The 25125-nt window shown below is 40.0% G+C and overlaps 1 protein-coding gene across 8 annotated transcripts in view; it reads left to right on the forward strand.

Moving 5' to 3' along the window:
* The window catches only part of CCDC148 (coiled-coil domain containing 148), a 325900-nt gene that overhangs the window by 214825 nt on the left and 85950 nt on the right, over positions 1–25125 (forward strand). For all 8 annotated transcript variants that reach the window (XM_060177892.1, XM_060177899.1, XM_007524305.3 and 5 more), the window contains one exon: positions 18623–18763. In XM_060177892.1, coding sequence (XP_060033875.1) covers positions 18623–18763 — 141 coding nt within the window. The remainder of the gene's footprint in view (positions 1–18622; positions 18764–25125) is intronic.

Here is a 25125-nt window from a genome sequence, read left to right on the forward strand (position 1 = left end):
TTTTCCAGTGATGCTCTGGATTGCCACCATGACTCCCACCCCCCCAAGGCTGTCCCTTTAGGGTGACTAACTAACAGGCTCCTTCACACCACCATTAAGGGTTTCCAGCTACACTCTCCTGCTTAGAAGTTACTGTTCACTTAGACGTGTCCTGTGCTAAGCTTGTGGGTCTCATACTGATTTCTTTGCCTACCTAACAGCTCTCTTATTCTTCAGATATTCTCAACATGCTGCAATTGGTTGGAAGTAAAGTCCCAGAATCAGCTGTCAGTCTCTTCCTATGGGAGTCTATAAACTACCCCACCCGTGTGGAGAGCCAGTGCTTAAGGGCGGTTCAGCCATCATTGGCTTCCCTGTGTCCATTGCACATTCTGAGAGACCCACACTTTCCTACTTTACTGTTGTCAATATCTCACAATTTAATTATTTAAACAGAACAATCTTTCCTTTTTTTGCATTTCCTCATTTTTATCTACTTTTTCACCTGTTGTGAGGAGATTGGCTATAGTTAAAAGTGACATTGTGATTTATTGATTTTACACATGCCTTCCAGGGTCCTTTCTGACTGTTCTCTTGTTTCCAATATTGAGTGAAAGCAATTTACTTTCCCAAGACTGATGATGACTTGCTTGAGTTTTCCCTCAGTATTTCATGTATATCTGGGGTACTGTGTCTGTGGTATATGTAGTATAATATGTATTATATATAATATATTATATGTATTATCATCTGTAGCTTATTGACATTGGTTGTTGAATTGGCATTCATTCCATTGCTAAATAAAATTCAATTTATCTATCTATCTATCTATTTTTTTCAAGTGTATTGCTCAGCTCTGGCTTATGGTGGTGCTAGGGACTGAACTGTGGGATCTTTGGTACTTCAGGCATGAGTCTGCTTGAATAACCATTATACCACTTCCCCAGCATTCAATTAATTTTTTATAATAATTTTTTAATTATAATTTTATTTTTTTTAACCAGAGCACTGCTCAGCTCTGGTTGACGGTGGTTCAGGGATTGAATCTGGGACTTTGGAGCCTCAAGCATGAGTCTTTTTGCATAACTACTATGCTGTCTCCATTGCCCACCTGTGGAATGCAATTTAAGAAATAATTTTTCTGGAAAACTGGATAAGCATCATTTCCATTTGTAATTGACAAGGAAAGAACAATTGGATAATCTGGTGGCTTAACTGGTTTACCCCAGTTTTGTTGGTTTATTTTTCATTTGCTAGACTTATTTTTGGTAAAAAAATATTCTACACTTATTTTTACCTGCTTACGTTTTAACTTCAAGTCAAGTGATATCATATTTGCAAAAGCTAGTCAGTGACGGTTCCCATAAATTAATATTTTTTGTTGTAGATATTCATTCATTCATTATTTATTTATTTACAAGAGAGATCATGGGCATCACTCTGGCACATACAGTGCCAGGGACTGAAATCAGGGTTTCATGCATGAGAGTCTAATATTTTATCTACTGTGCTATTTTCCAGGCAGCCATTCTAAATTGAAAGTTTTCTTTTGTTTAATTGACAACTACCTCTGAGGTATGGATATCACTGTTCTCATTTTTTCATATATATATTTATTTATTTTCCCTTTTGTTGCCCTTTTTTATTGTTGTAGTTATTATTGTTGTTGTTGCTGTCATTGTTGTTGGATAGGACAGAGATAAATGGAGAGAGGAGGGGAAGACAGAGAGGAGAAGAGAAAGATAGGCATCTGCAGACCTGCTTCACCACCTGTGAAGCAACTCCCCTGCAGGTGGGGAGCCGGGGGCTCAAACCCGGATCCTTACGCCGGTCCTTGTGCTTTGCACCATGTGTGCTTAACCCACTGCACCACCACCCGGCTCCTTCTCATTTTATACACAAGGGAGGACAAATAGGTTGTTTGCTCAAAGTTGCAGGAAGTGGGTGTGCACATTTCAGGCCTTGTGATTTTTTTTAATTTGTAGATAAAATCTCTACCTTTACTAATATCAAGGTAATAGTTTTCTAATTTATAAGCTTTCACAGGTAGATTCTTTTTTTCCTCTTCTCTCTTGTGTTGGAGTTCAGAGTCCTCTGGTCATCTTCCCATAACATTTCTCGCCCTCTGAGAGTAAGGACGATAATCCTTTTTTTGGGGTGCAGAAGGTAGAAGTTCTGGCTTCTGTAACCGCTTCTCCACTGGACATGGGTGTTAGCAGGTAGATCCATCCCCAGCCTGTTTCTGTTTTTCCCTACCTTCCCCAGGGCTCTGGGGAGGTAGGGTTCCAGGATACATTGGTGAGGTTGTATGCCTGGGCAGGTCAGGATGGAATCACAGTAGCATCTGGAACTTGATGTCTGTGGCTTAGTGAGTCCCTGAAGAAATTTAGGCTTTATTGTTTTTCCTAGTTTCCGAGAGAATGTTCCTTCCTGCTTTCCTCAGGCTCTATAATTTTTTAAATTTTTTAAAAATTTTTCAGGGGACCTGGACTATATCTAGTTTTGGTGACTTTATTGGGGAGTGGAACACCTGGAATGGAATTAGAGAATACTATGAAAGGAAAGATCTCACCCGAGTGATGAAGCTGAAGGGTTGTCATTCCACACCTGAAGTCTCTGGACACAGTCTGAAGTGAAGCATGTTAGGGTGGTACTAGTGTTGATTAGGTTGCAATCCGAGATGCAATATTATTTGATTTGAACTGAGAGAAGCATGCAGGAAAGTGGGCCCCACCCTAAGGTTCCAGGACTGGGAGAAATATAGGCTCTATAGTGGAAATGTGAGGTTCCTTCTTTCTTAGGGATCAAGAAGACAATGGTTAGTTATTGTTATCACCTTATTATTTGGTAATTGGGTTAACTTTGAAAAGTCCCTTTGTTAGGGTTTGCTGTATAATACCCCGCATCTTGTATGAAGCAGTGCCACCGGTTAGTTGCTTCTGTTCTCCCTGGTCTAGGCTTTTGAGAGAGTCAACATATCAAAGACTCAGCCTATGTATTAAGACTCAGTCAGTGCTTTAAAAAGTTTGAGACATATGATCAGTTTTTCCCCTCATATTAATTGAATAGTGGTTTATATGACTACACTTTAATAGGAGTGTACATAAACACCATTCCCAACCAAAAGATTGTGTCCCATCCCACCCACCCACCCCCACTGCCCCGGGAAGCCTAATGTCTACCCTCCCGCTCACCACAGGGTTTTTACTTTGGTGCCCTACTCTCGATTTAATCAGATCCTGCTTTTAGTTTCCCCATACTCCCAGAGAGATAGAGAATGGGAAAGCTATCAGGGGAAGGGATGGGATATGGAGATCGGGTTGTGGGAATTGTGTGGAGCTGTACCCCTCTTATCCTACGGTTTTGTTAATGTATCCTTTCTTAAATTAAAAAAAAATTATAAAAAGGAAACACTGACAAAAACCATAGGATAAGAGGGGTACAACTCCACACAATTCTCAATTCCCACCACCAAAACTCTGTATCCCATTCCCTCCCCTGATAGCTTTCCTATTCTTTAACCCTCCGGGAATATGGACCCAGGGTCATTATGGCGTGCAGAAGGTGGAAGGTCTGGCTTCTGTAGTTGCTTCCCCGCTAAACATAGGTGTTGACAGGTCGATCCATACTCCTAACCTGTCTCTCTCTTTTCCTAGTGGGGCAGGGCTCTGGGAAAGCAGGGCTCTAGGACACATTGGTGGGGTCGTCTGCCCAGGGAAGTCTGGTTGGCATCATGATCGCACCTGGTGGCTGAAAAAAGAGTTAACATATAAAGTCAAATGAATTGTTGATTAATCATGAACCTAAAGGCTGGAATAGTGCAGATGATGAGTTGGGGGGGGGTCTCTGTTTTATAGATAGTAATTAGGCTTATTTTAGTTATATTCTAAAGGGCCCATGACTATACTAGTTTTCTTTCTTTTTTTTTCTGAGCCTGACATATGATATGCAGGTAAATGCAAGTTATTGTCTGGGGAGATAATGTCATGGCTGGAAAAAAGACCAGAAAGCTGCATCAAGGAAGAGAGTAGCTCCCAAATATGGGGAAGGTATATAAACATTATTGACTGTAAACCCCACTGATTTAATGTGATGATCTCACTCATAAACAGAAATTGAGAAAGAAGAACAGAAAGGGAAACTCAAAGCAGGATTTGACTGAATTTTGGAGTAGGGAACCAAAGTAAAATCTCTGGGTTGAGGGTTAGGGTGGATATTCAGCTTTACTGGGGTGAGGGTGGGGGGAGGATGGGATGGGACAGTTTTTTGGTGGTGGGAATGGTGTTTATGTACAATCCTATTAACTTGTAGTCATATAAATCACTACTTAATATGAGAAGGGAAAACTGATTGTCTTAAACATTCTAATGCACATACGCTAAGTCTTTGAAATGTTGACTCTCTTAAAAGCTTAGAGCAGGAAGAATAGAAGCATCCGATGGCATTACTCTATAAGACACAGCTATATACAAATAATGTCAAATGACATAAATTATGGTGATGTTGTGTACAATATAGCAAATCCTAACAAAAGGAATTTCAAAGTTAACCCAATTGTCAAATAATCTGATTACAGCAGTAACTATTTATTGCCTTCTTAAACCCTAAGATAGTAGGAACCTCCTGCTTCCTCCATAGAGCTGATATTTCCCTGAGTCCTAGAACCAATAGGGTGGGTCTCACTTTCCTGCATCTTTCTCTCAATTCATATCAAATGATATTGCATCTGCTGATGCCAACCTAATCAATGCAAGGAGTACCACCTCAGCATGTTTCGTTTCAGACTGTGTCCAGAGATATTAGGCATGGAATGACAACCCTTCACCCTCATTACTCGGGTGAGACCTTTCTTTTCATAGTATTCTCAAATTCCATTCCAGGAAGTTAATTTCCTAACAAAATCCCAAGACCTAGATATAGACCAGGTCCCTTAAGATAGAGCATGTATCCATAAATTAGGGCAAAATACATACCTGAAAGTAAAAGTGCACAATAGTCTGCAGTGAGTCAGTATATGCAGCAAGTAGAAGGACCTAATAAGACACCATAAAGTTCCTAATGAAATAGTGTCTACTTAGACTTAGATACCCTCCTTACCTATTTCTTATTATACTTCCCTCACTCACTATAAAGCTAACCTTATCAAAGTAAGGACTGCAAAAGCTGAATAAGGGCAAGAGACTGGCATATTTTAAGGATGACTCTTTAGTCATTATCAGGCTACCCCATCAGCTAGGGCCCTAGTCAAGGAGTCCTGAGATTCCCAAACAGACATGATGGGCCAAGACCTCGAATAGATCCCTCTCTCCATTGTTACTGGTCATCTTTATCAGAAACAACACAATAGACCCCTTTGTGGGCTCCCATAGGACCTTGCCCTCAATGTGGATCAACAATGGCAGAGAATGTTCCATCCTCTGAAGGGAGGCTGGACAACATACTCTGTGTTCCACCTGAGGAAGCTGGGGGCAGCTTGGAACATTCCTACTCATGACCACAGAATGTGAGTACAGATCTACAGGGATGCAGATGTCACATAGGCTCTTAAGCTGAATATGGGCCCCAGGCTCTGAAATTTTTAAGAGAAGCTTGAGTAAGTCATGTCTATTGTCTAAGCTTGAATTTCCTTTTTGTCATAAATTAATCTTTAATCAAAGAATAATAAAAGTTCCAAAATCCCAAACTTCTTTTACTGAAATTTATAGAAATGATCTCAGCAATCAGAATAGTTGAGCTGTTCTTCTTTTTTATTATTCAACATGTCTGAAACCTTCATGGGTCCCATCTGAATGTGCTCCTCCTCTAGGAGAGCCTGCACACACTCCACTGGCTGACCACCTCATGACTCCCATAGATACATTTTTAATTTACAAAACTCTCAGTGTGAAGCAATTTAAACATATAAAAATATCTGATATGACTTACAAACACACACAAATCCACTTCAGTAATCACAACTCATTAATTTGCTTCTTCTGCATGTTTATTATTTCCCTGTGCCCAATAGCCAACAGCGGGCAAGTCATCAAACACATCATTGAATCTGTTAGCATTTCAGTACATAGCTCTAAGAATAGAGGCATCGTTACAAAAGCATAACCATATGCTAATAGTATTTAAGCTTCTTATACTATTTCCTTGATGACATCAACCATCCAATATTGAAAAACCTTTGTTTCATAAATTTTATTTGATTAATTTAAATTAGAATTCAAATGTGATTCATGCATTGCATTTAGATATTTTTTCTTTTTTTAAAATTTATTATTATTTTTTATTTAGGAAAGGAGACATTAACAAAACCATAGGATAAGAGGGGTACAGTTCCACACAATTCCCACCACCTGATCTCCATATCCCATCCCCTCCCCTGATAGCTTTCCCATTCTCTTTCCCTTAGGGAGTATGGACCCAGGGTTATTGTGGGTTGCAGAAGGTGGAAGGTCTGGCTTCTGTAATTGCTTCCCCACTGAACATGGCCGTTGACTGGTTGATCCATACTCCCAGTCTGCCTCTCTCTTTCCCTAGTAGGGTGGGTCTCTGGGGAAGCGGAGATCCAGGACACATTGGTGGGGTCATCTGTCCAGGGAAGTCTGGTCAGCATCGTGTTGTCATCCAGAACCTGGTGACTGAAAAGAGAGTTAACATACAAAGCCAAACAAATTGTTGAACAACCATGGACCTAAAGACTGGAATAGTGCAGATGAAGTGTTGGGGGCGGTATTCCCTGCAGGCTCTTGAGTACATCTGCTTTCATGTATATATTTTTCCCTAGTTTATGGGCATGTGTGAACATTATGCTCTATCTCAGGGGACCTGGACTATATCTAGGTTTGGGGACTTTATTGGGGAGTGGAACACCTGGAATGGAATTAGAGAGTACTATGAAAGGAAAGGCCTCATCTGAGTGATGAAGCTGAAGGGTTGTCTTTCCACATCTGAAGTCTCTGGACACAGTCTGAAGTGAAGCATGCTGGGGTGGCACTTGTTGCTTTGATTGGGTTGCTATCCGCGGATACAAAATTATTTTATTTGAATTGAGAGAAGCATGCAGGAAAGTGGGCCCCACCCTAAGGTTCCAGGACTGGGGGAAATATAGGCTCTATAGTGGAAATGTGAGGTTCCTACTATCTTAGGTTTCAAGAAGACAATGGATAGTTATTGTTATCATCACATTATTTGTTATCATCACATTATTTGGTGACTTTGAAAAGTCCCTCTGTTAGGGTTTGCTGTATAATACCCAGCATCCTGTATATAGCTGTGCCACCAGTTGCTTCTGTTCTCCCTGGTCTAGGTTTTGAGAGAGTCAACATATCAAAGACAGCCTATGTATTAAAAAGACTCAGTCTGTGTTTTAAGAAGTTCTAAACATGTGATCAATTTTTCCCCTCTCATATTAATTAAATAGTGATTTATATGTCTACACTTTAATAGGAATGTACATAAACACCATTCCCACAAACAAAAGACTGTGTCCCATCCCAACAACCTCTCCCTGTGCTGGGAAGCCCAATGGCCACCCTCCCCTTCACCACAGGGTTTTTACTTTGGTGCCCTGCTCTCTATTTAATCCTGCTTTTAGTTTCCCTTTCTGTTCTTTCTCAACTTCTGTTGATGAGTGGGATCATCCCATTCTCATCTTTATCTTTCTGGCTTAGCTGACTTAACATAATTCCTTCTAGCTGTGTACATGATGGGTCTGCTAAGTTTGGTTAATTGTTCTTAATAGCTGCATAGTATTCCATTGTGTACATGTACCACAGCTTTCTCAGCCACTCATCTGCTGTTGGGCACCTGGGTTGCTTGCTTCCAGGTTTTAGCTATTATGAATTGTGTTGCTATGGACATAGATGTACACATATCTTTTTGGTTGGGCATTATGGAATCCTTGGGGTATATCCCCAGAAGAGGAATTGCTGGGTCATATGGAAGGTCTATGTCTAGCCTTGTGAGAGTTCTCCAGACGGCTCTCCAGAGAGGCTGGACCAATTTACATTCCCACCAGCAGTGCAGAAGGTTCCTCTGTCCCCACAGCCTCTCCAACATTTGTTGCTGCTGTCCTTTTTGATGTATGCCATTCTCACAGGAGTGAGGTGGTATCTCAGTGTTGTCTTTATTTGCATTTCTCTGACAATCAGTGACCTGGAGCAGTTTTTCATATGTTTGTTAGCCTTTTGGATCTCCTCTGAAGTGAATGTCTTGTTCATTTCCTCTGCCCAATTTTGGATGGGGTCATTTGATTTTTTGGTGCTAAGTTTGCTGAGCTCTTTGTATATTTTGATGATTAGTCTCTTGTCTGATGTTTGGCATGTGAAGGTCTCCCATTCTGTGAGGGGTCTCTTTGTTTGTGTGATAGTTTCTTTGGCTTTGCAGAAGCTTTTCAATTTGATGTAGTCCCATTGGTTTGTTTCTGCTTTAGTCTTCCTAGCAATTGCATTTGTTTCATCAAAAATGCCCTTGAGGTTTAGGTGGGAAAGTGTTCCACCAATGTTTTCCTCTAAGTATTTGATAGTTTCTGGTCTGACATCCAGGTCCTTGATCTATTTGGAGTTGATTTTTTTGGGGGGAGATAAGGTTGTTCAATTTCATTCTTCTGCATGGTTCAACCCAGTTTTCCCAGCACCATTTATTGAAGAGAGCCTTCTTCCATTTAATACTTTGGGCCCATATCAAAGATTAGATGTCCATAGGTGTGGGGATTTATTTCTGGGCTTTCCATTCTGTTCCACTGGTCTGTGTGCCTATTTTTGTTCCAGTACCATGCTGTTTTGATGATGATGGCCTTATAATATAGTTTAAGATCTGGGAGTGTGATGCCTCCATTTCTGTTTCTTTTCCTCAAGATGGTTTTGGCAATTCTAGGTGTTTTCAGGTTCCAGGTAAATGATTGTAGTGTTTGTTCTATTCTTTTAAAGAAGCTTGGCGGAACTTTGATGGATATCGCATTAAATTTGTATATGGCTCTGGGGAGAATATTCATTTTGATGATATTTATTCTTCCGATCCATGAGCAATGGATGTCTTTCCATTTCTTGGATTCAATTTCTATTTCCTTGAATAGTTACTCATAGTATTCAGTATACAAGTCTTTCACTTCTTTGGTCAGCTTTACTCCTAAGTATTTTATTGATTTTGCTGCAACAATGAATGGGAGTGATTTCTGGATGTCATCTTCTTCAGTTTTAGCGTTTGCATAGAGCAATGCCACTGATTTTTGTACATTGATTTTGTAGCCTGACACCTTGCTATATTGCTAATAACTTCCAGTAGTTTTCCATTGGATTCTTTAGGTTTTTCTATGCATACTGTCATATCATCTGCAAACAGTGAGAGTTTGACTTCTTCCCTTCCAATCTGTATTCCTTTGATTTCTTTCTCTTGCCTGATTGTGATGGCAAGAACTTCCAATACTATGCTGAAGAGTAATGGTGGTAGTGGACAGCCCTGTCTAGTCCCTGATCTGAGGGGAAAGACTTTCAGCTTCTGTCCATTGAGTATGATGTTGACTATAAGTTTGCTATATATGAATTCCACTATCTTGAAGAATTTCGTGTCTATTCTCATTTTCTATAGAGTTTTGAGCATGAATGGGGGTTGGATTTTGTCAAAGGCTTTCTCTGCATCTATTGAGATAATCGTGTGGTATTTGGCTTTGCTTTTATTGATGTGAATGACCTTAATTGACTTACATATGTTGAACCAGCCTTGCATTCCTGGGATAAATCCCACTTGGTCATGATGGACAATCTTTTTGATATGCTGCTGTATCCAGTTGGCCAAGATCTTGTTTAATATTTTGGCATCTATGTTCATCAGAGATATTGGTCTGTAGTTTTCCTTTTTTGTTGTGTCTCTATCTGCTTTTGGTATCAGGGTGATGTTGGGTTCATAGAAGGTGGAAGGGAGTATTCCTGTTTCTTCGATCTTATGGAAAAGCTTTAGAAGTATGGGTTTTAACTGTTTCCTGAAGGTTTTGTAGAATTCGTATGTGAAGCCATCTGATCCAGGACTTTTGTTGTTGGGGAGATTCTTACTAATGGTTTCGATTTCTTTGTCTGTGATTGGTGCATTTAGGTTTTGTAGTTCTTCTTGGTTCAGTTTTGGAAGGGCATATGCTTCTAGGAATTCTTCCATTTCTTCCAGATTTTCTAGGTTGGTGGCATATAGTTCTTCATTGAAGTTTCGTATGATTTTCTGGATTTCTTTGGTGTCAGTTGCGATATCTCCTCTATCGTTTACAATTATATTAATTTGACTCTTCTTTCTTTTTTGTTTAGTGAGTCTGGCTAGGGTTTGTCAATTTTGTTTAATTTTTAAAGAACCAACATTTGCTTTCATTGATCTTTTGTATGGTTCTCTTCTTTTCGATGTTGTTTATTTCTGCTCTAATTTTAGTGATTTCTGTCCTTCTGGCTGTTTTAGTGTTCCCTTGTTCCTCTACCTCTAAGTCCTTACGATGTGCAGTAAGGTCATTTATTTGAACTTTTTCTTGTTCTTTAATATGTGATTGTATGGCTATGAGTTTCCCTCTCAGTACTGCTTTAGCTGTGTCCCAAATATTTTGATAGCTTGTGTTTTCATTTTCATTTGTTTCCAGGAACATTTGAATTTCTTGCTTGAGTGTCTCTCTGACCCAGTGGTTCTTAAGGAATATGTTGTTTAGTTTCCAAATTCTGTGTGTTTTAATAATTTTCTGTTTGTTGTTAATTGTTAGCTTTACTTCACTGTAGTCTGAGAAGATACTTGGGATGATTTCAATGCTCTTGAATTTGTTGATGCTATCTTTGTGGCCTAACATGTGGTCTATCCTTGAGTATGTGTTACGTGGATTCGAAAAGAAGGTGTATTCCGATTTTTGGGGGTGAAGAACTCTGAAAATGTCCAAGAGGTCTAGTTGTCCATCTCTTCATTTAATTCTCTTGTTTCTTTGTTGATTCTGTGCTTTGTTGATCTAAGTGTGAGAGTGGGGTATTCCAGTCTCCCACTATTATTGTATTATTATTTTTGTATTTTTGAAGTTCTTTGAGTAGGTGCTTGATATTTTTAGATGGTCCCTCATTGGGTGCATAGATGTTAATAATTGTTAAGTCTTCTTGGCTTATTTATCCTCTAATCATTATGTAATGTCCTTGCCTATCTTTTATTACTTTATTTAATTTAAAATCTATTGTATCAGAGATGAGAATGGCTGTTCCTGCTTTTTTTTTGTGGTCCATTAGCCTGTAGGATAGTTTTCCATCCTTTCACTTTAAGTCTGTGTTTTTCTTGTTGGGTCAAGTGGGATTCTTGCAAGCAGCATATGGTTGGGTTATATTTTCTGATCCATCCTCCCACACTGTGCCTTTTGATGGGTGAGGTTAAACCATTGACATTTATTGATATTATGCATTGCATGTATTGTAGTGTCATTGCTCAACAATTTTTTGTTTGTTCTGATATGTTGCAAGTATTATATTTATGTTCTTGTTTATAAGAGGTATTTTAGAACCTCATTGAGGGCCGGTTTGGTGATCGTTGCTTCCTTTAACTGTTGTTTGTTTAAGAAGGTTTTCTGCCTCCATCTAGTTTGAATGAAAGTCTAGCAGGATACATTATCGTTGTTTAAATCCCTTTTTCATTCAGGGCTCGATAGATATCTTTCCATTCTCTTCTGGCTTTTAGAGTTTGAATGGAGATATCTGCTGATAGTCTTATGGGTTTTCCCCTGTATGTGATTTTTTGTTTTTCTCTTGCAGCCTTTAGGATCCTCTCTTTATCCTTACTTCTTTTCTTTGTAACTATGATGTGTCTTGGTGTCTTCAGGTCTGGATTGATTCTGTTTGGGATTCTCTGAGTCTCTTGGATCTTAATGTCCTTTCTGTTGTTCAGGTCTGGAAAGTTTTCTTCTATAATTTATTCTAAAATGTTTGCTTCCCTTTTCTCTCTTTCTTCTTCTGGCAGGCCAATTATATGAATGTTACTTCTTTTGAGATCATCTCGTATGTCTATGTTGTTGTTTTCAGTGTCTCTCAATTTCTTTTTGAACTCTTTCACCTCTTTCTTAGTTTCCTCTAGCTCATCCTCTGTCTGGCTAATTCTGTTTTCTGCTTCTGCTAGTCTTCTTTCCCTTCCCTTAGCTGCTTTCTTCATTTAGCTATTTCAGCTTTCAGTTCTCTAATTGCCTCAAGATAGTTAGTATTTTCCTTGAGGGTCTCATCTGTTGTTTCCCTAATACTGCTAGCCTTTTCCTCCAAAGTTGTTTTCATTTCCACGATTAATAAATTTATTACATACTTTTATATAATAAATTTATTGCATACTTTTCTTATCTATGGTCCCTTTGGCTGATTTGTAGTTTTTTCTGGGCTCTTGTCTTCCTTCATTGTAGTAGCAGTTTTTTTGCTCCTGATATACCCATTTTTTAATGTGTTTTTTATTTTTATCTTCTGTTGTTCCTCATTTGTTGTGTTTTGTGTATAAGCCATGCTATACTAAAACCTTTATGACAAATGCAATCACCGCCCTCAGAAATTACAGTAGTAACTAAAGCAATGATTGAAGCAGTTTAACCATACCAGTTATCCCCACAATGTTTCCAGTTCAAGAAGAAATAGCAACCACATCCAAATGAGAGAGAAAGATTAAGGAAAAAAGGGATAGCAGGAATAGACAATTATGCAAATCTACTGTCCACTGTAAATTCTAGGGTTAGCAAGAGGAGAAAGGGAAGTAAAGCAGAGACACACTCAAAGAGAATCCACTCTGGGTCAGATAGATTTCTTCCCTGAAATAGTTCACAAATGTGTATCAGTGAATTCAGAAAGCAGAGGGAGGAGGAAGGAAGAAAGGAAGACAGGGGAAAAAAAGAGAGAAAATATAATAGAAAAGAGGAAAATAGTAAAAAAAAAAAAAGCAATGAAAGGAGAGTTGTTTATTTTTAATTGTCTTGGAGGCAGGAGAAAGGGGAGAGTGGATAGAGGAGGTATGAAGAGTGAGACGAGTTTCTCTCACAATAAGTAAACACCTCATTGCCTTGCAATGGAAAGTCTACTAAGAGTTAATTTTGGTCAACCTGAGGGAGGGGGGGCAAAGGGACATATATATATATATATATATATATATATATATATATATATATATATATATATATATTAGTAATAATTAAATAGAATAGAGTAAAAAGCCCAAGCAGTGGGTCTGCAGCTTGGACAGCTCCCAATTAGCACATGCACATTGAGTCTCGACAACTGATTCAGAAAGAAAAAACAAAACAAAACAAAAACTTCTAAGCAGTGTTTCCCAAGCTGGGTGAGGCTTGCTTGATCAGCCTATGTCACTCCAATTGAGCCTAAGTCCCTTACTCAGAGAAAAAAAATAGCCTAGGTATTTAGAAAGAAGTAGAATTGTGATGGCACCCCTGGTGAGCCAGGAATCTTGGTAAAGAAAGGAGCTCAGCAGGAAGCCTGCTAGCAGCAGCTCCTTATCCCCAGGGTCTGGTTATGGGGAGAGTGGGGTGGAGAGAAATAATAAAAAGATTTCCTTTTTTTTGCTCTAATTTTTAACCCAAATAGAACTATAGTCACCTCCTTGGTCACATGTTTAGAATGCCTCCTTCCTTGTCCTGCTGAAAGCCAGGATCTCTACGGCTTTCTAGCAGTTGTTGTCAGAGCTCATGCTGGCAGCTGCTTTCCAGTCACTGTCTTGGCTCCACCTCCACTTTTTTTCTTTTTATTGCCACTAGGGTAATTGCTGGTTCTTAGTGCCAGAACTACATATCCACCACTTCCAGTGGCTGCCATTTTCCTTTCTCTCTTATTTGATAGGACAGAGAGATATTTAGAGAGGAGTGGGAGGTAAGAGAGGGTGTCTGTGCTTGTGAAGCATTCCCTTTGCAGGTGGTGGGGGGGACTCAAACCCAGGTCCTTGTGCTTGGTGATGTGTATGTTCAGCCAGGTATGCCACCACCCAGCTCCTAGGTGAAACATTTTTTTTAATTTATAAAATGGAAACACTGACAAGTCCATAGGATAAGAGGGGTATAATTCTGCACAATTCCTACCATCAGAACTCTATATCCCATATCCTCCCCTGAGAGCTTTTCTATTTTTTTTTCCCTCCAGGGCTATTGCTGGGTCTCTGTGCCTGGGGCTCGGTGTCTGCACTATGAATCCACTGCTCCTGGAGGCCATTTTTTCCCTTTTGTTGCCCTTGTTTCTGTTATTATTGTTGTTATTGCTGATGTTGTTGTTGTTGTATAGGACAGAGAGAAATCAAGAGAGGAATGGAAGACAGAGAGGAGGAGAGAAAGACAGACACACCTGCAGACCTGCTTCACCTCTTGTGAAGTGACCCCACTGCAGGTGGGGAGCCAGGGGCTTGAACCAGGATCCTTACGCTGGTCATTGTGCTTCGTGCCTTGTGTATTAACCCAGTGTGCTACCACCTGGCCCCCTCTTTTCCTTTCTTTTTTTCTTTTCTTTTCTTTCCTTTCTTTTCCTTTTCTCTTCTCTTCTTTTCTCGTTTCTTTCTTTTCTTTTCCTTTTCTTTCATTTTCTTTTCTTTTCTTTCCTTCTATTTCCTTTCCTTCCTTCCTTTATCTTTCTCTCTCCCTTTCTTTTTTCCTTTCTATGCTTCCAAGTTTTTCAAATTTTAGTTCTGCTAATTAAACATCAGATTGTTTAGTATGTTTACCTACTTACTTAATTTCTTGTAACTTTGTAGATCTAGAGATTTAATTATGTGTACCCTCACATTTATTTTTTGTCAAAAAGTTTATGAGACTGTTTTCTATTTCTACTGGGGACAAAATCTCTGCTTGTTTCTCTGTAATGTTAATACTGTTCATTGTTTTTAGTTGCTGCAGGCCTGGTCCACCCATCAGCTTCCCCACTACCTGCTAACTGCAATGGCTTTTGAAGCTGTTAAGATCATGTGAGATCCATTATTCCCTTGGGTACAACAAGCTCCTCTGTTCTAATACTATAGTTTCTTCATTTATCAGTTTATTTAAAATTGTATCCAGATAAATTAAGTTCAAATTACTGAACAGCTACACTGTACTAAGGCTTTCTAGACAGTAAGAGGATGCGACAATATAGATACATACTGTGGTTGTTTCTCTAAGTGGAGAGACAGAGAGAGTATGCTCAGAACAATTGGAGAGCATTCAGGATTTGGTAAGTGAAATAAGAAAAGAGATTGCATGGGGTGGAGTGTGTTTCATTAAAGGTGTGAGAAACAGGCTGAAACCAAGGAATGTTTTATGAAACCAGCAAAACCTGAGGACATTACAGATAAGGGAGTCCCATGACTGAGGAACAGGAAAGGCTGTGTAGCAGGAAGGGTGGAGAACCTTCCTAGAGACGCATGTTAGCTCAGCTAAAGTGGTGTGTGTGTTGGAAGAAGGAAGCTAAGTTATCTGTGTTCTATTTTGAGAAATCTTCACTGCCCTTGTGAGCTTTATCAGATTGTTATAAATATATTTGACAGATGAGCTATGGGTAGATTAGGAAATTGTAGCAAAATATCTTCAGGGAAGGTCAGTAGTTTAGAAAGTGTTTTGTCCTAAGTAGAAGCTTTTCTAAGTTTCAGAAATATAAGTCTGTTGTAAAATTGAAAGAATATTGATAGGTTTACATAATAATTAACAGAAACAAAGATACTTTTCACTGCACAGAATAAATCAATATACTTGAAAAAAGAGGCAGGTACACAGGATCTGGTGTGAAGCTCTGGTGAAGTTAAAGACATCAAGTTTAATTTTGAAAATGTATTTTGAGATACTTGTACAAATAGCTGAGGTTTTGAGCATTTGTTAGACTCAGATAGCAAAAAAAAAAAAACAAACCCTGATATTCATTTTAGAGCCATACACACAGAAGGAATTGGTAGACTCATGTCAAAGGATGAACACACACATCAAGTAGTGAACAAAGAAGAATGTGGGGTCAAAGAGAATAGCAGTGGTTTTGGGTGAACACAGAAAGAACAAAAGAGAAAAGAGAGTAGTCTACATTAAAGAGTTTTAAACATGAAGAGATGGTCAATGGTGTCAAGTAACACCTTGAGTTCAAGGGAAGGGACAGAGAGGATTATTCTGTGAGTGTGCAGAAGGAGATATAACTGGATTTATATATAGCATGTTACAGAAAGACAGAGCTACAGGCAGGAATTGTTTGGAAGCAGGATGTCATGACAGAAGGCAAATGTAATCTCATTCTAAAAATGAGGGTCCAACAAATAAGGCCAGCATGTCCTGGTTAGCCAGCATTTGGTGAGAACTCATGTGTTTGGAAACCAAGAGTGTAAATTGCCTTGATTAGATTGCCAAATAGGGGAAAATATTTTTGGAAAATCAACTTTGAGTAATGAAGTACAAAAAAAACCCCTCAAATATTTACTCACCTCATTATATTTTTAAGACATTTTGTTAGTTTCATTACATATTATCAGTAATGAATTAAGCTTATATCAAATATCTAAGACACAAGGTATTAAACTGGGAATGTTAGATCCTCTCCTAAGAAGAATTCTGGGCAATTCTCCATCTTCCTCTTCTTTACTTCCTTGGAAACACATGTTCAAGGAAAATGTAAATACTTTCATTCTGATTCATTCATTTCCTACCTACAAGGATCATGCATGTTTGTTGTAAAAATGTCACTGGGCACTTAAAAAAGAACTGAAGAAAAAAATAGTTTCCAGTTTCATAAAGTGCTATTCATGGTTAACCAATATTATTATTTTGTTAGACCTCTTTCTAAGCCTCTCTATATAGATACAAAGAAAATATTTTATATTGGGGCTGGACAGTGGTGGATCTTGTTAACACAGAAATTATCATGCACAGGGACCCTTGTTCAAGCCCCCACCACCCTCCAGCAGAGGGGGAGGGGAATCTTCATGAGTGGTTTCTTTTCTTTCTGTCTCCCCACCTCAACTCTTTGCTGTCCTGCCCAGTAGAAAGGAAAAAAAAGTGGCAACCAGGAATAGTGGGTTTGTAGTGTATGTACTGAGTCTCAGCAGTAACCTTATTGGTGATAAATAAATAAATAAATAAATAAATATATAAAGAAACTAGGTTGCATATCAATGAGGTCATGCCATATATACTGTATTGAACCTCTTTTTTAAATTTAAAAATATGTTGTTGGATATTTATTGTGTCAGTGTCACAATTCATTGTTCCACCCTTATTTAATGTCAGTCACTGTGTGAAGATGGTGTAGTTATTCTGACCTATCTCCTCTGACAGACTTTCCCATTTCTCTATGGAAGCAGCACTATATAAACCCTCATATGGCCCTTCCCTTTCCTTCCCTTTCCTTCCCTTTCCTTTCCATTTCCTTCCCTTTCCTTCCCTTTCCTTCCCTTTCCTTCCCTTTCCTTCCCTTTCCTTCCCTTTCCTTCCCTTCCCTTCCCTTCCCTTCCCTTCCCTTCCCTTCCCTTCCCTTCCCTTCCCTTCCCTTCCCTTCCCTTCCCTTCCCTTCCCTTCCCTTCTCTTCCCTCCCCTCCCCTTCCCTTCTCTTCCCTTCCTTTCCCTTGTCTTCCCTCCCCTTCCCTTCCTTTTCCTTCCCTTCCCTTCCTTTTCCTTCCCTTTCCTTCCTCTTCCTTCCCTTCCCTTCCCTTCCCTTCCCTTCCCTCCCCTCCCCTTCCCTTCTCTTCCCTCCCCTCCCCTTCCCTTCACTTCCTTTCCCTTGCCTTCCCTCCCTTTCCCTTCCTTTTCCTTCCCTTTCCTTCCTTTTCCTTTCCTTTCCTTTCCTTCCCTTCCCTTCCCTTCCCTTCCCTTCCCTTCCCTTCCCTTCCCTTCCCTTCCCTTCCCTTCCCTTCCCTTCCCTTCCCTTCCCTTCCCTTCCTGTCCCTTCCCTTCCCCCTTCTCCTCTTCCTTTTCTTCTTCTTCCTCCTCCTCTTCTTCCTCCTCCTCTTTCTCCTCCTCCTCTCCCTATTTCTCCTTCTTTTTCTAGCAGAGCCCTGCTGAGCTTTGGCTTATAGTGGCAAAAGGGGATTGAACCTGGGACCCCAGAGCCTCAGGCCTGAGAATCTTTTTGCAGCAATATTTTTCTATCCCCCCCACTCACATTTTGTGTACTTGTCCAACTGATTGTATTTGAATAATTTCCATGAAACACTGTTGTGGGTCATAGGCTATAATGAGATACCTACTTATTTATTGTCCTGTGTCCTCTAGAAGTGCTATCCCAATTATGCTTCTACCAATGACATTGCTTTAATTTTTTCATCTTTATTGAAGCTGATTTTTCTAACTTATAAGAATAAATGGTGAAATATGCCAGCAATTCTAAAATATTTTAGGACCACTTGATAGTTTACAAAGATATTGGCAAACTTACCAGGAAAATCCCCATGCATAAACACACAGAAAAAATTATTTGCTACTTATGAAAATTTAGAGATCACAGACTTTTAGGATTTCTCTCCATGTAGTTAAGTGAATAATATTTGGATGAGTGATGTGAGAGCTGTTTTCCCTTGTTGGCACTAACATACATGTACACAAACATATTGGACAACATACTCATGCACAGATAGAATTTTAATTGCATTAAGTAAAACTTGGCACCTAGCTGATATAAAACTGTCTTGTATCTGTGAAATCACACATATGTGCATCGTGACTGGAATGAATTTCTGTTAATTTCAGGTGATTCAGTGGCGGGTCCATCAGGAAGAGGTGGCAAGACTGGAAATGGAAATTTCTACTAGAAAAAGAGAAAAGGAAGAAGAGAAAATGAAACTGTGGAAGGAGAAGGAAATGCTACGAAGAGAAGAGATGAAGGAAAAGGTTTGAAACCTCTTGCTGTTGTGAATGTCTGAATTAACTGCTGTCTTAGCTTTGAGTGTTTAGCACGGAATTCTCACAGCCAGTTCTCAGAGTGACTGATAAGAGTCAAGTGGAGTCTTGTGTCAGTGCTTTTGTACTTCAGAGATCTGTGGACATAAAGTATAACCCACTTTATTGACCTATATGAGCACAGATAGCTGTGATTAGAAGACATGTAAGCAATGAAAAGACAGTTTATGACTGACCTGTACTAAGGAGCATAGCAAAGACCAGAAGTTGCTTAGGTAGCATTTCAGCTGACTGCAGTGCAGCAAATCATTGACATCATTAGAAAATGACATAATACTGGGGCAGCACAATAGCACAGAACACTAAAGATTGCTTTAATGAATGTACTTTCTCCACACTTATGGATGATTAATTTTTGACAAGGGAACCTGGAACATTAAATGGTGAAAAGGGGAATCTTTGCAATGAGTGGTGCTAGAAAAATTGGGTTGAGATGTGCAAAAGAATGAAACAGAAACACCATGTATCATCAGAACAACTCCAGACTGTGGCATAGCCTAGAAGCCATCAAAACATAGACAGAAACAATGGCAGAACACTGTGATATCTGACTCAAAATGTCTTTGAAGGATGAAGTCCAAGAGCAAGGAAAATAAAAACAAAAAATAGACCAATGGGACTTAAATTGAAAAGCTTCTATGCAATGAAAGGTACACCACCAAAACACACTGTACTGAATGGGAAAAAATCTTTACAAGCCATACATTAGGCAAAAGGTTAAGAACCAAAATATGTAGTTGACAAAACTCAGCAACAACAACAGCAAAAAACCCCAGACAGCTTCATTGAAAAAATGGGGAGAGGATATAGACAGAGTCTTCATCAGAGAATCTATTTTTCTTTTATTTTAAAAATTAATTATAATTAATTAATTAATTTATTTTATAGAGACAGAGAAATTGAGAAGGGAGGGGGTGAGGGGGCTGGGCAGTAGCACACCTGGTTAAGTGCATATAGTACTAAGAACAAGGACCTGTGCAAGGATCCTGACTTAAGCCCCCAGCTCCCCACATGCAGTGGGTCGCTTCACAAGTGGTGACACAGGTTTGCAGGTGTCTCTTTCTCTCTCCCTCTCTGTCTTCCCTTCCTCCCTCAATTTCTTCCTGTCCTGTTGAAGAAAATGGAAAAAATGGCTGCTAGGAGCAGTGGATTCATAGTACAGGTGTGGGACTATGTGAAAGCTTGGTAGAGCTTAGGGGAGCTCTCCCATCCTTGGATGGAAGTCTGGAAAGACACCCCACTTTTTAGCCTCTCTCCTTATAGAGATGAGCCAAGAGGGAAAAGTCTCCCAGACTCAGTTTCTCCTTGTAAGTCTCTCAAGCTCATAGAAAGCCTACAAGCCTCTCACACTTAGTTCCCCCTGCTAGCAGGCTAAATGGCTGCCTGCTTGAGGGTTCACTCAAAGTTCACACATCCACTATAACTTCATCTTTTAATCATATAGAGAACGCACTCTATCATACACCCCTGCCAGTACCAGGCAGTGAGACCCCATATTCTATTTCCTTGTGACCTTTGATATCTGTGATTCACATCAAGTTTTGTTTTTCTTCTTCTCTACCTCACCTCACCTTACTGGTTTAACCCCTATGCTTCTCTCAAATACCTTTGGATAATTAACTTGCCTGCATCATGGAAACTAATTGTCTTGACCTTTATGTATCTCATCAATTCTTGTCATACCAATACCCTACCATGGGGGCAAGCTGACCTTTAAGAAACTTGTAATTTCTGACATATGTGAAAAATGTTCTTTGTTTAACTCAGTATAAGACCCTGTACCCTTCTCCAAATAAACAGATGTTTGTACCAGAATATCTCCCGATGCCTCTTTCTAATTCACACAGCCACTAGAGCTGGTGAGGGAGGGTCGGAGGCTTACCCCTCCCATTGAAGCCACTCCATGTGAGCCCTAGCAGTGCAGGTACCAGCCTTAGCAATAACCCTGGAGGAGAGAGAGAGAAGTAAGGAGACAGAGAGACACCTGCAGCCCTGCTTCACCTGTCATGAAGCTTTCCCCCTGCAAGTGGGGCCCAGGGGCTTGAACCTAGATCCTATGCACTGCAATGTGAGTGCTTAACCAGGTGCACCACAGCCTGGCCTCCTCAAAGAGAGTATCTAGATGTTCAGCAAACATGAAAAAATGCTCAAAGTCACTAATTACCGTAGAAGTGCAAATAAACACAAAAAATGAGATAACACATTACACCTGTGAGAATACCATATGTCACAAAGGACAGACACAGGTGGTGGGGAAGTGGGGAACAGGTACACTTGTGCACTGCTGGTGGGAATGTAAATTGCTTCAGCCCCCATGGAAGACAGTCTGGAGGCACCTCAGAACATTAGAAATAGACTTACCGTATGACTTAGCACTTCTAGGAATTTATCCAAAGAAAACAAAAACAACTATCCAAAGATATCCACATGCACACATGTTCATAGCAACTCAAATGCAGAAGCAACCCAGGTGCTCAACAATAGATGAGTAGTTAGTAAATGTGTATTATATGTACCACTCATGGAGGGCTACTGGGCTGTTAAATTCATCTCCTTGGCCTCATGGTGGAGAGAATTTAGAGAAATTGTGCTAAGTAAAGTCCCTAGAAGGAGAAGACAACGTCACATATAGGTGGAACTTAACCAACAAGGAGCAAAAGATAAATGCAAAGAGAAATCCAGAGCAGACAAGTTCTGCTTCAGTAAGGCCAAGGGTGGGGTGGGTATATATGGGAGATGGAGAGCAGGGACAGAGGAGGGGCTGAGGGTGTATGGGAGGTAAGGAACAGGGGCAGATGAGGGGGTGGGTGTATGGGAGGTGGGTGCTGGGGCAGAGGAGGGGGTGGGTGTATTGGAGGTGGGGAGCAAGGGCAAAGGATGGGGGTGGGTGTATGGGAGGTAGGGGAGCAGGGACAGAGGAGGGGGCTAGGTGGATGGGAGGTGGGGGGCAGGGGAAGAGGAGGGAAGGTGGGTGTATGGGAGATGGGGAGCAGGGGCAGAGGACAGCTGCAGTGGGGGTTCAGTGCACAATGGGCGGGGGGACCTGAGTTGGTGGTGTGGCTTTTTTGCAGACACCCATCTCAGAAGGATGAGGAGTTCTCCTCAAGTGCCTTGTAAATCTATTTACCTAGTGAAACATAAAATAATTTATTTATTGATTTATTATTTGTTTCATCTGCAAACACCAATTCACCATTCTGTTATTTGTTTCTCAGTCTTCAAAATAGCAATTGAAACTTTTATTTGCACATTAAAAGTGAATATAGATGGGTCCTGGGGGATTGTGTAATGGTTGTAAGAAAGACTTTCATGTTTGAGGCCCTGAAGTCCCTGGTTTAATCTCTGGAATCACCATAAACCAGAGTTGAGCAATACTCTGGCAAGAAAAAAAAAAAAACTATCGCTGATAACTTGTGACACTTATTTGAGGGGAGATTTGTCAAAAGTATTTATAGAATACCTAGAAAATGTTTATATGTTCATACATAAAAACTATAGGATTTACATCAAATTAAAATATTTCTTAACATTTTTATATAATCATTGACTTTCAGTGAGAGTACTTCTGAAAAGGCAGTTTATGATCAACTCCATAACATAGTAGAAGAAGTTTCCACAGCCCACATGCCTCCACTGATTCAGTCTTTGTGGTATAAACATGTTTTCATCATTTGAAGTCTTAAGACTGGTTAGTGCACAGTTGTTGGTGAACAAGATTTTTAAATTTTTTTGTGAACACAATTGACACTGGGCTATATGACAGAACAGACTTATAAAATTATTGCCCTGTTTTTACTTTAAACTTAAAGCTGTGGAAAATAAAAGTGATGTTTTCGTTTTCTTTCTTTCTTTTTTAAAACTATGTCAGTTTTTCTGCATTTATTATACTTCAGTTTATATCCTCTTTGCTTGTTGTGTGCTTTTAACAAGTTGGTACAGTCAGCACATGGGACAATTGACGTAGAGAAGTCATGTTATCATCTGACAAAGTCAGCTGCTAAGATGTAACTTGTGCTTTGATTTCTCAGGATGTAACCTTGGTGGTTCCATCAAGTTCTCACTAGGAGTTTAAGGTTCAAAAGAATTGCATATATCTCAGAATCAAATTACCTAAAGGTATTAAGAAAAACATGGTGCTTAAACAAGCAGAGTGAGATAAAGCAGAGAAGGGCAGAGTTTGATGTAAATCATGGTGATCAAATAACGGGCAAATAAGGTGTGGGGGTCTCGCTGTTAAGTTACTGGCAAGGCAGTGTGATGGAGTACACTTTGTATATGGTTAAAAGATGGTGAATTTATAGTGAACATAGTGAACTTTCAAGCAGGCAAATATTTGGTTTGCAGCAAGGGAATGAGTTAAGTGTGAGAGGTTGTAGACCTCTGTGAAGCCTGGGAGACTGACAAGGGGAAACTGAGTCAGGAAAGCATTTCCCTCCAAGCTCTATCCTCCAAAGGGAGAGACTGACAGGTGGGGTATCTTTTCAGACCTCCATCTCAAGGATGGGGGAATTCCCCTATGCTCTACCATGCTTTCACATAATCCCACATGTGTTTGCATATTAACTGCTTGGCTCCAAAACAACAGCAAAATCAATAGTAATGGGGGAAGTAGATTGGGCAACAGTACTGTTTAAGGTGACCAAGTGGTAGACTGTGCAGCTTAGAGCAGAAAGCTCGAAGGCCCACAAATCTGGAAGAGCTTCAAAGTTTCTATGGTAAAGTCAAATTGAACTTGGCATCCTTTCACACTTACAATGCAAGAGTTAGGTGTAGCTATGAGCAATAAAGAAGAAAAATTGGAAAAGATATCTAACGGAACACACCTGAAGTGCTTTATTTTGGCTTTATACTTTGTGAAAGTTGCATGTAGGCATTCTTTCACTGTCCTATACTTTGCAGTGAGGTACACAGAAACACCATTATTAAATGTTATTTTATTTAGCATGTAAGGGACACTATGGTGCTCTAAGGAGCTCTAAGTTATATTCTTGGTTGATCTCTTGCAACTGAATAGTTATTTTAAAGATCATTTGTTTAATAATGAGAGGGGCAGAGAGAACCAGAGTGGTACTCTGGTGTATGCACTCCTGACCATTCTCAGAACCTCATGCTTGAGAGTCCAGGGCTTTATCCACTGTGCCAACTCTCTGAGCCATGTAGTTGTACAGCTCTTTTAGAAAATTAATTAGTTGGGGCTGGATGGTGGCACATCTGGTTGAGTGCACATGATACAATGCACAAGGTCCCAGGTTCAAGCTTCTGGTCCCCACTTGCAAGGGGAAAGCTTTGTGAGTGGTGAAGCATTGTTGTAGGTATTTCTCGCCCTCTCTATCACCCCCTACCCTCTCAATTTCTGGCTGTCTCTATCTAATTAAAAAATAAAGATAATTAAACAAATTTAAAAACAAAAATTTATTAGTTAATTTACTGGATAGAGAGAGAGAAATTGAGGAGGGGATATAGAAAAAGAGAGAGGAAGAGAGACCTGCAGCCCTGCTTTATCATTTGTGAAGCTTCCCCACTGTAGGTGGGACCAGGGGCCTGGACCTGGGTCCTGGCTCATGTTACATGTCCATTCTACCCAGTGCACCCTCACCTGGCCCTACAGTTTCACAGTTGTAAGGCACATGTTTTGCTTCATTCCATCATCATCATCACCACCACCACCATCGCCACAGCTATTATTTTTGTGGCAGCTGGCATGTATCACGGGTGTAATTCCACAGCTTCCAGGAAATTTTTTCTAGTCTTAAAAATAATTCACATAGTGGGAGGGGGAGTGAGAGAGAGAGAAAGGGAGAAAGAGAGAGAGAGAAGAAGAAGGAGGAGGAGGAGAAGGGGGAGGGAAGAGGAAGAAGAAAAGGAAAAGACTTGAGAGCAGCACTCCACCAAAGTCCCAGGTTCAATTCCCTGTACCACCATAAGCCAGAGCTGAGCATTAGCCTGGTAAAAATAAACAAGTAAACAAATAAGGGTCCTGAGTTCCTGGTGACACAGGTAACTTTAAGACTAGGAGATTACCTCAGTACCCTTGACCTACTAACATTAATTCCCCCCACCCACCTACCCACTCCAGGGTTATCCCTAGGGCTTGGTGCCAGCACTATAAATGCGCTTCTCCTGGCAGCCATTTTTTTCCCCCATTTTATTGGATGGGACATATAGAAATTGAGAGGGGAGAGGGAAATTGAGAAGGAGGGAGATAGACATCTGCAGCCCTGCCTCACCACTCATGAAGTTTCCCCCCTGCAGGTAGAAAGCAAGAATTAAAACCAGGTCCTTGCACTTAGTAA

Source organism: Erinaceus europaeus, chromosome 18 (genome assembly GCF_950295315.1).
Source record: "Erinaceus europaeus chromosome 18, mEriEur2.1, whole genome shotgun sequence".
NCBI classification, from domain to species: domain Eukaryota; kingdom Metazoa; phylum Chordata; class Mammalia; order Eulipotyphla; family Erinaceidae; genus Erinaceus; species Erinaceus europaeus.